At 43.1% G+C, this 17,914-nt stretch overlaps 1 protein-coding gene across 5 annotated transcripts in view; it reads right to left on the bottom strand.

The window, feature by feature from the left end:
- The window catches only part of LOC121555266 (membrane-associated guanylate kinase, WW and PDZ domain-containing protein 2), a 333,480-nt gene that overhangs the window by 124,827 nt on the left and 190,739 nt on the right, over window positions 1–17,914 (bottom strand). For 3 of the 5 annotated variants that reach the window (XM_045223559.1, XM_041869073.2, XM_041869076.2), the window contains exons 7-8: window positions 2,160–2,217; window positions 1,042–1,163 (exon numbers count right to left, since the gene is read on the bottom strand). In XM_045223559.1, coding sequence (XP_045079494.1) covers window positions 1,042–1,163; window positions 2,160–2,217 — 180 coding nt within the window. Of the gene's footprint in view, window positions 1–1,041; window positions 1,179–2,159; window positions 2,218–17,914 lie in introns of all 5 variants that reach the window. The other 2 variants (XM_045223560.1, XM_041869071.2) reach the window with 1 other exon arrangement.

The raw sequence follows: 17,914 nt of genomic DNA, 5'->3' as shown, positions 1-17,914 counted from the left end.
ACTTGACAAAACACCTAAATGATGGTTATGAAATAAACCAAAACTTGTTTCTCACGAGAATAGCAGGTTGTGAACTTTGCAAACAACGTTTCCGCTCCGAGAATGAGAACAGCAAATGACTGTAATTCATGCATTAACATAAATTAATGTAACCAAATGACGTGATTTAACGGTACATTTACAAGGCCTACTGGTTTCATATGTAATGGGGAATTGTTAAAAAATAAACTATCAAAGGGCAAACAATTTACACATTGAAATAATGAATGTGTAAGAATTAGCAGAGACATCGGAGCACATTCTGGAGAGCTGAGTGCATGCATTCTTGAGAGACACCCATATCTTCGTCACACCCCCCTCCCCTTCTTCTTGTCTCAATATTTTTAATTATACTTAGGACACATTATCTTCACACATTTTTGATGCTTTTCAATGACAGCCGCAACTCAATAATCAGCTAGGCCTATTGCCACACGATCTGCCCAAATTGCTGGCTTCCCAAATAGGCACAGGCCTATGCACTTGTGATTTGAAACAATCTACAGCTATTTTTTTTTAATAAGCTAATGATCCTGTGTGGCTAAGTCAAGCTCTCTGGTAAAGTATTTTGAAAACTTTTTTTAGACAGGAGTAATTATATAATTTTGGCAAAACATCAATTTACTTTAGGGGAAGCCAGCATCCGAACAGTGCACTGTGCACCCGTCAACTTTCCTTTCCTTTCGCTCGCTTGGATGCTTTATCTGAGATTGACGTGTCTTTCTGTCGTTGCGCGTCTCTGAAATAAATGATCAATATTTCTATATTTTACTTATATGGCAAGGAGGTGGAGTAGGGCCAGGCCCCGCCCATAACATCAGCCCTGAGCATATTATGCCTCCGTTGATTATAAGAAGAGTTAAAGGGTATATTTGTATTTTTGTATGTAGTGGTCAGGGTTGATATTGTGGGTGTATATATCTTTATCTCTGAATAGAGCAGAAAGTCCCTGGCTATCGAGTAGAGTGGTAGTACTGTGGAGTATAGGGGGTGTGGTTGTACCTCTGTATATAGTAGGTAAAGGCAGAGCCGACAGTCCCTGGCTCTGCATCTGCTGCTGCTGCTCCAATCGTCTCTTGGCCTCCAGAACAGGGTTCTCAAACTGGGTCCTTCTGTTGATGTGGCTGCAGGGAACACGACTATGACAGTGAAATCCAGCAGCATCAGTGTGTTTTGTGTTCCCTTCTTCACGGCAGACAGATACACATTGACTAAGACAATGGTTACGTTCCAGGCTGATTACATTGCAGCTGTTGCATGGGCATCAGATTGCTACATCACAATGATGTGGTTAGTTTATATGTTCAACACCTAGCCATGCGTTGTGAGATTTGGCAGACGTCTGCAATGTAGTCAGTCTGGAACGCGGCCATAACCGTTGGTACTCGGGTGAGAACAAACATCATTTGAAATTGGTTAATGTAGCTCAAATTGAAATCAGTAGCTATTGTAGTACACTGTAATGTAAAAAATGTAATTTCTACATAAAGTGTGTATTATAAACAGTATAATAATGTGAAAGCATTATACTGCAGGATACTGTAAATGATGCTGCATTGTGGGAGGTGAAAAAAATCTGTATTTTGAATGTTACTGCATGCAAACACATTACCTAGCAGCCAACCAGCTTGTGCCAATCCCATTTAATTAAAATTAAAATACAAACCCAGTCTTCCCTCAATGTATTTCCTTCATTATGATTATAGTAACATTAATGTTTTTACACAAGAATACACTCAATTGTACAGTATTGTACTGTGTGTCATTGCTGTGATATTACAGTAACTTACAGGCAGCTAGTGGCAAATAACTTACTGTGAATATTACAGTAACTTACTTGCCACTAACCAATGAAGACAGAAATTAATTTTCTTAGAACAGCATTTTGTTGAATGTTCTTTGAATGTCTGTTGCATATTATAATGCTAATGTTAGAACACAACCTAATTAAAACGTAATGTGAATGTTAGCTAATGTTCTTAGAGCATTTTGTTAGAAGAAACATTCATTGTGGAATGTTACTGTATCATCCTAATGTTAGACCAAAACCTGATTTAGAATTTAATGAGAATGTTAGCTAATGTCCTGGGAATGTTCTTTGTTTTGCGGGGAGGACTTACTCTACGTAGTAACTGCCATAGACAGGGTCATCGATCTTCTCCCAGCCATACGGCAGTTCTGGACAGAGGGAAGAAAGAGAGTGTGTTAGGAGAGAGGGAAGGAAGAAAGAAAGGGAACGATTTGGCAGGAATATTATATTTTACTAGACTGACTGGGTCTTCGTCAGGAAAAAGAGTAACATCACAACAAAGACATTGATACAAACCAGGAGAACACATACAGATGTCAAATCTTAATAATATCCCCCTAGAGTAAATTGACACACCCAGTCACGGTGACAGCAGTTTGAATACTGAAAGGCTCCCTGTGTGTTTATGCTAGAGACTTACCATTTCTTGTAGTGGCTACATCTCAATCCCCTCCTTCTGTCGACATAAAGTTTGCACCTATTCCATAACATGGGACTTGTGAAAACAGCATTTTTCTACACACGAGAGGATCCGGACAAGAAAATTGTCACACAATCGTCTGTAAAACCCAAACCGTGTGAGCTACAAACTATTAAGTCAACACCATTGATAGATGAGACTCTCATGAACATGACAGTGTCGGTGTTTGGCTCTACGACATCCACAAGCTTTACGGCAGTCGTCTGAACTCTGTCTCAGACTTCATCATTTCGAAGAGGTCTTCTCACAAAACCGACTGTCCAGACCGAACCGTTGGAGCTACAGTGGGGAAAAAAAGTATTTAGTCAGCCACCAATTGTGCATGTTCTCCCACTTAAAAAGATGAGAGAGGCCTGTAATTTTCATCATAGGTACACGTCAACTATGACAGACAAAATGAGAAAAAAATCATCAGAAAATCACATTGTAGGATTTTTAATGAATTTATTTGCAAATTATGGTGGAAAATAAGTATTTGGTCAATAACAAAAGTTTCTCAATACTTTGTTATATACCCTTTGTTGGCAATGACACAGGTCAAACGTTTCCTGTAAGTCTTCACAAGGTTTTCACACACTGTTGCTGGTATTTTGGCCCATTCCTCCATGCAGATCTCCTCTAGAGGAGTGATGTTTTGGGGCTGTCGCTGGGCAACACGGACTTTCAACTCCCTCCAAAGATTTTCTATGGGGTTGAGATCTGGAGACTGGCTAGGCCACTCCAGGACCTTGAAATGCTTCTTACGAAGCCACTCCTTCGTTGCCCGGGCGGTGTGTTTGGGATCATTGTCATGCTGAAAGACCCAGCCACGTTTCATCTTCAATGCCCTTGCTGATGGAAGGAGGTTTTCACTCAAAATCTCACGAAACATGGCCCCATTCATTCTTTCCTTTACACGGATCAGTCGTCCTGGTCCCTTTGCAGAAAAACAGCCCCAAAGCATGATGTTTCCACCCCCATGCTTCACGGTAGGTATGGTGTTCTTTGGATGCAACTCAGCATTCTTTGTCCTCCAAACACGACGAGTTGAGTTTTGACCAAAAAGTTCTATTTTGGTTTCATCTGACCATATGACATTCTCCCAATCCTCTTCTGGATCATCCAAATGCACTCTAGCAAACTTCAGACGGGCCTGGACATGTACTGGCTTAAGCAGGGGGACACGTCTTGCACTGCAGGATTTGAGTCCCTGGCGGCGTAGTGTGTTACTGATGGTAGGCTTTGTTACTTTGGTCCCAGCTCTCTGCAGGTCATTCACTAGGTCCCCCCGTGTGGTTCTGGGGTTTTTGCTCACCGTTCTTGTGATCATTTTGACCCCACGGGGTGAGATCTTGCGTGGAGCCCCAGATCGAGGGAGATTATCAGTGTTATTGTCTTCCATTTCCTAATAATTGCTCCCACAGTTGATTTCTTCAAACCAAGCTGCTTACCTATTGCAGATTCAGTTTTTTGCAGCCTGGTGCAGGTCTACAATTTTGTTTCTGGTGTCCTTTGACAGCTCTTTGGTCTTGGCCATAGTGGAGTTTGGAGTGTGACTGTTTGAGGTTGTGGACAGGTGTCTTTTATACTGATAACAAGTTCAAACAGGTGCCATTAATACAGGTAACGAGTGGAGGACAGAGGAGCCTCTTAAAGAAGAAGTTACAGGTCTGTGAGAGCCAGAAATCTTGCTTGTTTGTAGGTGACCAAATACTTATTTTCCACCATAATTTGCAAATAAATTCATTAAAAATCCTACAATGTGATTTTCTGGATTTTTTTTTCTTATTTTGTCTGTCATAGTTGACGTGTACCTATGATGAAAATTACAGGCCTCTCTCATCTTTTTAAGTGGGAGAACTTGCACAATTGGTGGCTGACTAAATACTTTTTTTCCCCACTGTACAAACTAACAAATATCGAAAGGGGAGACTCTCACGAACACAAAAGTGTCGGTTGTTCTGCTTTTGTCATTTTTTCTTATATCTCTCAGATATACAGACACTTCAAAATCGTGTTCCTTATAATATATTTTTTGGGACTGTGTTTTTCCATGTACAAATGTGTTATTCAATGCATTTCTATGGGCTATAGCAGTAAAGGCCAAATTAAATGTTTAATCAAATAATTGTAATATATATATATATATATATATATATATATATATATATATATACCTACAGGGGTCCTAAAATTCGAAATCAAATCGCTAAATGATACATTTGATGACCATCTTAAAACAATGCCATATGTTAGCTTGGTACATTGTTATTGCGATCTAAGGGCTTAGACCTACAGGGTTAATTTGACCTATTTTGTCACAGGAGGAAAATCCATCCTGCAGCAGGAGGATTTGAATGAATATTGAATATTTAGAATCTTGTAAGGCTTTACATGTCACACCCTGAACTGTTTCACCTGTCTTGTGCTTGTCTCCACCCCCCACCAGGTGTCTCCCATTTGTCCCCATTATCCCCTGTGTATCTATACCAGTGTTTTCTGTTTGTCTGTTGCCAGTTCATCTTGTTCACCTACTGCCCTGGGTCCAAGAATGTTAAGCCTGATGCTCTCTCTCGCCTGTCTAGCTCTGCGGCTACACCATCAGACACTGAGACCATCCTCCCTACCTCCTGTCTCGCTGCTAACCTTGTCTTCCTCGAAGATGACCTGTCATCCCGGATCCCGCCGGACCCTGGCTTTGATCCGACATCGTTTTTGGTGGCCCACTATGGTTTCTGACGTCTCCGACACCTGCACTGTGTGCGCTCGGAACAAGACTCAGCGGCAAGCTCCGGCTGGCCTCCTTCAACCACTCCCTGTGCCTCATCGCCCCTGGTCCCATACACTACCGATCAAAGGTTTTAGAACACCTACTCATTCAAAGGTTTTAATATATTTTTTAAAACTATTTTCTACATTGTAGAATAATAGTGAAGACATCAAAACTATGAAATAACACATGGAATCATGTAGTAACCAAAAAAGTGTTAAAGAAATCAAAACATATTTTATATTTGAGATTCTTCAAATAGCTGCATTTTGCCTTGGTGACTGGTTTGCACACTCTTGGCATTCTCTCAACCAGCTTCATACGGTAGTCACCTGGAATGCATTTCAATTAACAGGTGTGCCTTCTTAAAAGTTAATTTGTGGAATTTCTTTCCTTAATGCGTTTGAGCCAATCAGTTGTGTTGTGATAAGGTAGGAGGGGTATACAGAAGATATCTCTATTTGGTAAAAGACCAAGTCGGTATTATGGCAAGAACAGCTCAAATAAGCAAAGAGAAACGACAGTCCATCATTACTTTAAGACATGAAGGTCAGTCAATATGGAACATTCAATAACTTTGAAAGTTTCTTGAAGTGCAGTCGCAAAAAACGCTATGATGAAACTGGCTCTCATGAGGACTGCCACAGGAATGGAAGACCCAGAGTTACCTCTGCTGCAAAGGATAAGTTCATTAGTTACCAGCCTCTGAAATTGCAGACCAAATAAATGCTTCACAGAGTTCAAGTAACAGACACATCTCAACATCAACTGTTCAGAGGGGAATGTGTGAATCAGGCCTTCATGGTCAAATTGCTGCAAAGAAACCACTACTAAAGGACACCAATAAGAAGAAGAGACTTGCTTGGGCCAAGAAACATAATCAATGGACATTAGACCGGTGGAAATGTGTCCTTTGGTCTGGAGTCCAGTTTGGAGATTTTTGGTTCCAACCACTGTCTTTGTGAGATGTGGTGTGGGTGAACGGATGATCTCCACATGTGTATTTCCCAATGTAAAGTGTGGAGGAGGTGTTGTGGTGTGGGGGTGCTTTGCTGGTGACACTGTCTGTGATTTATTTAGAGTTCAAGGCACACTCATGCCACGATTGAACTCAATTTTGACATTTGATTCTCAACCTTAGGTTCACTAAAAACCTTAAGATGTCCTCTGATGACCCAAATCAGCTCATCAACTCAGCCAGGGGAAAAACAAACAGTAGCCTATTATCAGTTTTTACACCTTTCATTATGTGACAATTGATAGACTAACGGGTAGCATACAGAATATGGACAAGTGACTCGTTTCAGGAAACTAGGCGTATGTCACACGTCACTACTTCACAGGAGCAGCATTTGAACATAAAGTAATTGTTGATCAAAATGTGTTTTTTGACAGAAATGCCTTCTGGAACATTTGAACTTTCACAAACTTGTATTCCAACCATACATATGAATAAGATTGTTAAATTATGAGCCTAGTTGGTTTAGCCACGGAAAAAGACAGGAACCTTCCCACTAGCAATGATGGGCTGAGATAATGTATGGGGGGGGTATAACTAACAGTATACTTTTGTAGTTCTCGATAGCTAATGTTATATCTTTCAAAAATTGTGCAGTAGAAATGACTGTCTACACATACTGAACAGCTCATGTTATAGACAGAAGTGTGCTACATGGTAGACCAATCCAAACTCATCTCCCGGCATGAATTGGTCTGCCATGTAGCACAATTCTGTCTATAACATGAGCTGCTCAGTATGTGTAGACAATATTTTCTACCACACCATTTTTGAAAGATATAACATTAGCTATCGAGAACTACAAAAGTTTGGCTCCTTTTCTCAACAACATTGATGCCCTGAATTTAGCAGGCACTATCGACAGATCAGTAGGAAAAAGTAATAGGCTACTTTCTGCACACGCCACGGTCAGTGTGAACCGAAGTGACTTGACATACAGCTGGCCAAACAAAACTGAGTTAAATGCTTCCAGTCTGTCGTGAAGTGTTCATCCATGTATACAGGTAAGAGTCTAGCTACAAGTTTCTAATTTTGTCAGAAAGTCATTTTTATTACAACTTAAACATACTGTTAGTTAGCTAGAAAATGTTAGCTTGCTGGCTCGCTAGCTAACGTTATGTGTATGATCTGTGTAGTGATATTATTCAAATCAGAAATCCATTTGCATTGCTAGTTATAGCCTAATGTTAGCTAGTTAACATTGAACCTAGTTTGTTAGCTTTAGCTACCTGCAGATTCATACTACAGCTTTGACAATGTTTGTATTGGTAGTAGTATGAGTTGGGGTTATGCCGGTTCATTGTTTAGCTAGCTAGCTACCTAGCTAGCTACATGTCTAAACAAAAGACTCCACTTCGGCCAGATTATTACATGACCCATCAAATTAGCAGGTGTGTCTGGGGGTGATTATGGCCATCAATTTGTATTTCCTGAACATGTGTGTCTAGACAATAGTGACCCATCCACTTACTGTAGCTAGATGTGGGTGAGGGTTGGTTATAGCATTTCCTTCACATGACCCATCAATTTAGACAAGTGTGTCGGGTTAGCGTCATCTAATAACGATAAAATACAGTTGAAGTCAGAAGTTTACATACACGTTAGCCAAATACATTTAAACTCAGTTTTTCACAATTCCTGACATTTAATCATAGTAAAAATGTCCTGTCTTAGGTCAGTTAGGATCACAACTATATTTTAAGAATGTGAAATGTCAGAATAATAGTACATATAATTATTTATTTCAACTTTTATTTATTTAATCACATTCCCAGTGGGTCAGAAGTTTACATACACTCAATTACTATTTGGTAGCACTGTCTTGCAATTGTTTAACTTGGGTCAAATGTTTCGGATAGCCTTCCACAAGCTTCCCACAATAAGATGGGTGAATTTTGGCCCATTCCTCCTGACAGAGCTGGTGTAACTGAGTCAGGTTTGTAGGCTTCCTTGCTCGCACACACTTTTTCAGTTCTGCCCACACAATGTCTATAGGATTGAGGTCAGTGCTTGTGATGGCCACTTCAATACCTTGACTTTGTTGTCCTTAAGCCATTTTGCCACAACTTTGGAAGTATGTTTGGGGTCATTGTCCATTTGGAAGACCCATTTGCGACCAAGCTTTAACTTCCTGACTGATGTCTTGAGATGTTGCTTCAATATATCCACATATTTTTCCTTCCTCATGATGCCATCTATTTTGTGAAGTGCACCAGTCCCTCCTGCAGCAAAGCACCCCCACAGCATGATACTGCCACCCCCGTGCTTCGTGGTCCGGATTGTGTTGGATGCTAGCATGCTAGTTAGCTATGGCGTCATAGTTAGCTAGCTGAATAAGTAAGTTGAGTCTATTCCTTGAAACATTGAACCGCTGTAGTTTACAACAATTCTAATTTCTAAAGTGGAAGTTGGGAGAGTTTTATTCGGGTGGTTCAGTGAAACAATTATAGTTTCTGAGGTGGAAGTTGGGAGAGTTATATTTTTTTGGTGAGGGAGGCCCTGCTCTCTCCTTTCCCAGATGTTTAGTTCATTTCATTCCGATCTCCTCTGCATTATTGTAGCCATCTGCTACAGCCTGTCAACTATGCCTCTGCCTATCCCTGTTCTCTCCTCTCCGCACAGGCTACACAAACGCCTCACACCGCGTGGCTGCTGCCTCTCTAACCTGGTGGTCCCTGCACGCACCACACACCTGGAGTTCCAGGTCTCAGGCAGCCTCTGGAACTGCCGTTCTGCTGCCAACAAGGCTGACTTCATCCCAGCCTATGCTACCCTCCAGTCCCTCGACTTCCTGGCGCTGACGGAAACATGGATTACCACTGAAAACACTGCTACTCCTACTGCTCTCTCCTCGTCTGACCATGTGTTCTCGCATACCCCGAGAGCATCTGGTCAGAGGGGTGGTGGCACAGGAATCCTCATCTCTCCCAAGTGGTCATTCTCAATTTTTCCCCTAACCCATCTGTCTATCTCCTCATTTGAATTCCACGCTGTCACAGTCACTAGCCCATTTAAGCTTAATATCCTTGTCATCTATCGCCCTCCAGGTTCCCTTGGAGAGTTCAACAATGAGCTTGACGCCTTGATAAGTTCCTTTCCTGAGGATGGCTCACCCTTCACAGTTTTGGGGGATTTCAACCTCCCTACGTCTACATTTGACTCATTTCTCTCTGCCTCCTTCTTTCCACTCCTCTCCTCTTTTGACCTCACCCTCTCACCGTCCCCCCTACTCACAAGGCAGGCAATACGCTTGACTTCATCTTTACTAGATGTTGCTCTTCTACTAATCTCACTGCAACTCCCCTCCATGTCTCCGACCACTACTTTGTATCCTTTTCTCTCTCGCTCTCCTCCAACACTACTCACTCTGCCCCTACACAGATGGTAACGCGCCGCCGCAACCTTCGCTCTCTCTCCCACTACTCTCTCCTCTTCCATCCTATCATCTCTTCCCTCTGCTCAATCCTTCTCCCTCCAATCTCCTGATTCTGCCTCCTCAACCCTCCTCTCCTCCCTTTCTGCATCCTTTGACTCCCTGTGTCCCCTATCCTCCCGGCCGGCTCGGTCCTCCCCTCCAGCTCCGTGGCTTGATGACTCATTGCGAGCTCACAGAACAGAGCTCCGGGCAGCTGAGCGGAAATGGAAGAAAACTAAACTCCCTGCCGACCTGGCATCTTTTCACTCCCTCCTCTCTACATTTTCTTCATCTGTTTCTGCTGCTAAGGCCACTTTATACCACTCTAAATTCCAAGCATCTGCCTCTAACCCTAGGAAGCTCTTTGCCACATTCTCCTCACTGCTGAATCCTCCCCCCCCCTCCTCCCTCTCTGTGGCTGACTTCGTCAACCACTTTGAAAAGAAGGTTGACGACATCCGATCCTCGTTTGTTAAGTCTAATGACACTGCTGGTCCTGCTCACACTGCCCTACCCTATGCTTTGACTTCTTTCTCCCCTCTCTCTCCAGATAAAATCTTGCGACTAGTGACTGCAGGCCGCCCAACAACCTGCCCGCTTGACCCCATCCCCTCCTCTCTTCTCCAGACCATCTCCGGTGACCTTCTCCCCTACCTCACCTCGCTGATCAACTCATCCTTGACCGCTGGCTATGTCCCTTCCGTCTTCAAGAGAGCGAGAGTTGCACCCCTTCTCAAAAACCAACACTCGATCCCACTGATGTCAACAACTACAGACCAGTATCCCTTCTTTCTTTTCTTTCCAAAACTATTGAGCGTGCCGTCTTTAGCCAACTCTCTTGCTATCTCTCTCAGAATGACCTTCTTGATCCAAACCAGTCAGGTTTCAGGACTGGTCATTCAACTGAGACTGCTCTTCTCTGTGTCACGGAGGCTCTCCGCACTGCTAAAGCTAACTCTCTCTCCTCTGCTCTTGTCCTTCTACACCTGTCTGCTGCCTTTGATACTGTGAACCATCAGATCCTCCTCTCCACCCTCTCCGAGCTGGGCATCTCCGGCGCGGCTCACTCCTGGATTGCGTCCTACCTGACCGGTCGCTCCTACCAAGTGGCGTGGCGAAGCTGTCTCCGCACCACGTGCTCTCACCACTGGTGTCCCCCAGGGCTCAGTTCTAGGCCCTCTCCTTTTCTCCCTATACACCAAGTCACTTGGCTCTGTCATATCCTCACATGGCCTCTCCTATCATTGCTACGCTGACGATACACAACTAATCTTCTCCTTTCCCCCTTCTGATAACCAGGTGACGAATCGCATCTCTGTATGTCTGGCAGACATATCAGTATGGATGACGGATCACCACCTCAAGCTGAACCCTGGCAAGACGGAGCTGCTCTTCCTCCCGGGGAAGGACTGCCCGTTCCATGATCTCGCCATCACGGTTGACAACTCCGTTGTGTCCTCCTCCCAGAGTGCGAAGAGCCTTGGCGTGACCCTGGACAACACCCTGTCGTTCTCCGCTAACATCAAGGCGGTGACCCGATCCTGCAGGTTCATGCTCTACAACATTCGGAGAGTACGACCCTGCCTTACACAGGAAGCGGCACAGGTCCTAATCCAGGCACTTGTCATCTCCCGTCTGGATTACTGCAACTCGCTGTTGGCTGGGCTCCTTGCCTGTGCCATTAAACCCCTACAACTCATCCAGAATGCCGCAGCCCGTCTGGTGTTCAACCTTCCCAAGTTCTCTCACGTCACCCCCTCCTCCGCACACTCCACTGGCTTCCAGTTGAAGCTCGCATCCGTTACAAGACCATGGTGCTTGCCTATGGAGCAGTGAGGGGAACGGCACCTCCGTACCTTCAGGCTCTGATCAGTCCCTTCACCCAAACGAGGGCATTGCGTTCATCCACCTCTGGCCTGCTGGCTCCCCTTCCTCTGCGGAAGCATAGTTCCCGCTCAGCCCAGTCAAAACTGTTTGCTGCTCTGGCACCCCAATGGTGGAACAAGCTCCCTCACGACGCCAGGACAGCGGAGTCACTCACCACCTTTCGGAGACATTTGAAACCCCACCTCTTTAAAGAATACCTGGGATAGGATAAAGTAATCCTTCTACCCCCCCCCAAAAAAAAAAAAATTGTAAAGTGGTTATCCCACTGGCTATAGGGTGAATGCACCAATTTGTAGGTCGCTCTGGATAAGAGCGTCTGCTAAATGACGTAAATGTGCCCTTGAGCAAGGCACTTAACCCTAATTGCTCCTGTAAGTCGCTCTGGATAAGAGCGTCTGCTAAATGACTAAAATGTAAAATGTAATGTAAATGTGTTCTTCGGCTTGCAAGCAACACCCCTTTTTCCTCCAAACATAACGATGGTCATTATGGCTAAACAGTTATATTTTTGTTTCATCAGACCAGTGGACATTTCTCCAAGAAGTACAATCTTTTTCCCCATGTGCAGTTGCAAACCGTAGTCTGGCTTTTTTATGGCGGTTTTGGAGCAGTGGCTTCTTCCTTGCTGAGCGGCCTTTCAGGTTATGTCGATATAGGAGTAATTTTACTGTGGATATAGATACTTTTGTACATGTTTCCTCCAGCATTTCACAAGGTCATTTGCTGTTGTTCTGGGATTGATTTGCACTTTTCGCACCAAAGTACATTCATCTCTAGGAGACAGAATGTGTCTCCTTCCTGAGCGGTATGACGCCTGCGTGGTCCCATGGTGTTTGTACAGATGAACGTGGTACCTTCAGGCATTTGGAAATTGCTCCCAAGGATGAACCAGACTTGTGGAGGTCTACAATTATTTTGCTGAGGTCTTGGCTGATTTCTTTTGATTTTCCCATGATGTCAAGTAAAGACATACTGAGTTTGAAGGTAGGCCTTAAAATACATCCACAGGTACACCTCCAATTGACTCAAATTATGTCAATTAGCCTATCAGAAGCTTCTAAAGCCATGACATCATTTTCTGGAATTTTCCAAGCTGTTTAAAGGCACAATCAACTTAGTGTATGTAAACTTCTGACCAACTGGAATTGTGATACAGTGAATTATAAGTGAACTAATCTGTCTGTAAACAATTGTTGGAAAAATTACTTGTGTCAACCGACTTGCCAAAACTATAGTTTGTTAACAAGAAATTTGTGGAGTGGTTGAAAAACAAGTTTTAATGACTCCAACCTAAGTGTATGTAAACTTCCGACTTCAACTGTAAATGAAATGAGTTTGAATAGGAAATATAGCAAAATGCATAGGAAATGTAGTCTTTCACAAGGTTAGAAATAATGATTTTTAATATAAATAATAATTGTGTCCTTCAAACTTTGCTTTCATCAAATAATCCTCAATTTGCAGCAATTACAGCCTTGCAGACCTTTGGCATTCTAGTTGTCAATTTGTTGAGGTAATCTGAAGAGATTTCACCCCATACTTCCTGAAGCACCTCCCACAAGTTGGATTGGCTTGATGGGCACTAATTACGTACCATACGGTCAAGCTGCTCCCACAACAGCTCAATAGGGTTGAGATACGGTGACTGTGCTGGCCACTCTATTATAGACAATACCAGCTGAATGCTTCTTCCCTAAATAGTTATTGAATTTGGAGCTGTGCTTTGGTTCATTGTCCTGTTGTAGGAGGAAATTGGATCCAATCAAGTGTCGTCCACAGGGTATGGCATGGCGTTGGAAAATGGAGTGATAGCCTTCCTTCTTCAAGATCCCTTTTACCCTGTACAAATATCCCACTTAACCACAACCAAAGCAACCCCAGACCATCACATTGCCTCCACCATGCTTGACAGATGGCATCAAGCACTCCTCCAGCATCTTTTCATTTGGTGTGCGTCTCACAAATGTTCTTCTTTGTGATCCAAAGACCTCAAACTTCGATTTGTCTGTCCATAACACTTTTTTTCCATTCTTCGTCTGTCCAGTGTCTGTGTTCTTTTGCCCATATTAATATTTTATTTATATTGGCCAGTCTGAGATATGGCTTTTTCTTTGCAACTCTGCCTAGAAGGTCAGCATCCCGGAGTCACCTCTTCACTGTTGACGTTGATACTGGTGTTTTGCGGGTACTAATTAATGAAGCTGCCAGTTGAGGACGTGATGCGTCTGTTTCTCAAACTAGACACTCTAATGTATTTGTCCTCTTGCTCAGTTGTGCACCGGGGCCTCCCACTCCTCTTTCTATTCTGGTTAGAGCCAGTTTGCACTGTTCTGTGAATGGAGTAGTACACAGCGTTGTACGAGATCTTCAGTTTCTTGGCAATTTCTCGCATGGAATAGCGTTAATTTCTCATAACAAGAATAGACTGACGAGTTTCAGAAGAAAGTTATTTGTTTCTAGCCATTTTGAGCCTGTAATCGAACCCACAATTGCTGATGCTCCAGACACTCAACTAGTCTCAAGAAGGCCAGTTGTATTGCATCTTTAATCAGCACAACAGTTTTCAGCTGTGCTAACATAATTGCAAAATGGTTTTCTAATGATCAATTAGCCTTTTAAAAATGATAAACTTGGATTAGCAAACACAACGTGCGATTGGAACACAGGACTGATGGTTGCTGATAATGGGCCTCTGTACGCCTATGTAGATATTCCATTAAAAATCTGCCATTTTCAGCTACAATAGCCATTTACAACATTAACAATGTCTACACTGTATTTCTGATCAATTTGATGTTATTTTAATAGACAAAAAAAAATGATTTTCTTCAGATACCAAGGACATTTCCAAGTGACCCCAAACTTTTGAATGGTAGTGTATATTTTCAAAGAAGTGTGGATCATTATTATTTGTACCGTATAGATTAATGAGACAAATCTGTTTATGGTCCAATAACATATTTAAAATAATCCATCTATCTTGCGGATATGTTTGGACAATTTGCACATTCGGATCAAAAAGTTTGTTAATTAATATCATCACCCCTTTTGAGTTTCTTTGCCCATGGGATAAGTATATTTCGCTCCCCCCCAGTCATTTTTCCAAAAAACTTAATCTACAAATTCTGAACAAATGTCCTTAAAAAAACAGATATTATATTCCTTCTCTTTTAGCCAGGTAAATACTGATAATATTTTCTTATTATCTGCTAAGCCATTACAATTATAACTGGTTATTCTTATTTCAGCATTTACCATAATGAGATAAGTTACAATTCTATTTATCATAATATATGTTTGTAAAATTACCATTAAAAAGTACCACAATGATTGAGTATACATATATCTGTGCCATGATATTTTCACTGCTACTAAGTAAACCTCCAATTGTTCTCCACTATTCCACCTGCTAAATCCTCCCCCCATCCCAAATTGGATTATCGTCCCAGTGACTGGCAGACCACCCCTGTCCACCTGGATCCTAGGGCCTTTGAGAGATTGGGACCCATCCTTTTAAAAAGAGCACACAGTGCCACCCACAGAACAGAAGCAGATTAACTGCCAAAAGTATTTCCAACACCCTCACCTCAATTGTATTGTATACTGTTATTTAAAAACTATATACAGTACCAGTCAAACGTTTGGACACACCTACTCAAGGGTTTTTCTTTATTTTTACTATTTTCTACATTGGTGTCTTCACTATTATTCTACAAACTATGAAATAACACATATGGAATCATGTAGTAACCAAAAAAGTGTTAAACAAATTCTTCAAAGTAGACACCTTTTGCCTTGATGAGAGCTTTGCACACTCTTGGCATTCTCTGAACCAGCTTCATGAGGAATGCTTTTCCAACAGTCTTGAAGGAGTTGCTGAGCACTTCGTGGCTGCTTTTTATTCACTCTGCAGTCCAACTCATCCCAAACCATCTCAATTGGGTTGAGGTCGGGGATTGTGGAGGCCAGGTCATCTGATGCAGCACTCCATCACTCTCCTTCTTGGTCAAATAGCTCTTACACAGCCTGGTGGTGTGTTTTGGGTCATTGTCCTGTTGAAAAACAAATTATAGTCCCACTAAGTGTAAACCAGGGGTTGTTGTTCCCACTGTGATGATAAAAACCTATCCACACCAAAAACCATGGATATATGACAGTATTTGCGCAAAACTGAAACCACCGCATTTAACAATGGCTTGGTGACTGGGAATATGGTTGAGTATAAACAGTGCAGTTATGCCCTTCGTAAGGCAATGAAATAGGCAAAACGGCAGTACAGAGACCAAGTGGAGTCGCAATTCAACAGCTCAGACACTAGACGTTATGTGGCAGGGACTCCAGACAATCACGGATTATAAAGGGAAAACCAGCCACAGTGGCGCCGATGCAGGCCACCACCGCTCCCATGGACTGTGAGCTCTCGTTCTCCGTGGCCAACGTGAGTAAGACATTTAAGTGTGTTAACCCTCACAAGGCTGCCAGCCCTGACAGCATCCCTAGCTGTTGCCTCAGAGCATGCGCAGACCAGCTGGCTGGAGTGCTTAAATACATTTTCAATCTCTCGCGATCCCAGTCTGTTGTCTCCACTTGCTTCAAGATGTCTACCATTGGTCCTGTACCCAAGAAAGCAAAGGTAACTGAACTAAATTACTATTGCCTCGTAGCACTCACTTCTGTCATCATGAAGTGCTTTGAGAGGCTAGTTAAGGATCATATCACCTCCACCTTCCCCGACACCCTTTGCATACTGCCACAATAGATCCATGGATGATGCAATCACACTGCACACTGCCCTATCCCATCTGGAGAAGAATAATACCTATGTAAGAATGCTGTTCATTGACTACAGATTCAACACCATAGTACCCTCCAAGCTCATCATTAAGCTTGGGGCACTGGGTCTGAACCCCGCCCTGTACAACTGGGTCCTGGACTTCCTTACGGGCCACTCCCAGGTGGTGAAAGTAGGCAACAACACCTCCACTACATTGATCCTCAACACAGGGGCACCACAAGGGTGCATGCTCAGCCCCCTCCTATACTCCCTGTTCACCCATGACTGAGTGGCCACGCACGTCTCCAACTCAATCATCAAGTTTGCAGACAACACAACAGTGGTAGGCCTGATTACCAACAACGACGAAACAGCCTAAAGAGAGGAGGTGAGGGCCCTGGTGGATTGGTGCCAGGAAAATAACCTCTCACTCAACGTCAACAAAATGAAGGACAAAGCAGAGGGAGCATGCCCCCATCCAATCTTCAAGTTCCTCAGCGTACACATCACTGACAATCTGAAATGGTCCACCCACACAGACAGTGTGATGAAGAAGGCACAACAGCATCTCTTCAACCTCAGGAGGCTGAAGAAATTCACCTTGGCCCCAAAGACCCTCTGATGCACCATTGAGAGCATCCTGTCGGGCTGTATCACCGCCTGGTACGGCAACTTCACAGTCCGCAACCGCAGGGCTCTCCAGAGGGTTGTGTGGTCTGCCCAACGCATCACCGGGGGCACACTGCCTGCCCTCCAGGACATCTACAGCATCAGGTGTCACAGGAAGGCCAATAATATCCTGAAGGACCTCAGCCACCCGAGCCACGGCCTGTTCACCCCACTACCGTCCAGAAGGCAAGGTCAGTACAGGTGCATCAAAGCTGGGACCGAGGGACTGAAAAATAGCTTCTATCTCAAGGCCATCAGACTGTTAAATAGTCAACACCAGCCGGCCTCTGGCAGTACCCTGCCCTGAACTTTAATCACTGTCACTAGCCGGCTACCACCCGGTTATTCTACTATGCACCTAATAGGCTGCTGCCCTATGTACATAGTCATGGAACACTGGTCACTTTAATAATGTGTACATACTCTTTTACTCACTTCATATGTACAGTGCATTCGGAAAGTATTCAAACCCCTTCCCCTTTTCCACATTTTGTTATGTTAGCCTTATTCTAAAATTGATAAAATAACAAATGTTCCTCATCAATCTACACACAATACCCCATAGTGACAAAAAACAGATACCTTATTTACATAAGTATTCAGACCCTTTCCTATGAGGCTCAAAATTGAGCTCAGGTGCATCCTGTTTCCATTGATCATCCTTGAAATGTTTCTACAACTTGATTGGAGTCCACCTGGAGTAAATTCAATTGATTAAACATGATTTGGAAAGGCACACACCTGTCTATATAATGTCCCACAGTTGACACTGCTCATCAGAGCAAAAACCAAGCCATGAGGTCAAAGGAATTGTCCGTAGAGCTTCGATACATAATTGTGTCTTTTTTTACTA

The sequence above is a fragment of the Coregonus clupeaformis genome, chromosome 11 (assembly GCF_020615455.1).
Source record: "Coregonus clupeaformis isolate EN_2021a chromosome 11, ASM2061545v1, whole genome shotgun sequence".
NCBI lineage: Eukaryota > Metazoa > Chordata > Actinopteri > Salmoniformes > Salmonidae > Coregonus > Coregonus clupeaformis.
Note: the sequence above shows the minus strand (reverse complement) of the source record. Positions and strands in the feature narration are given on the sequence as shown.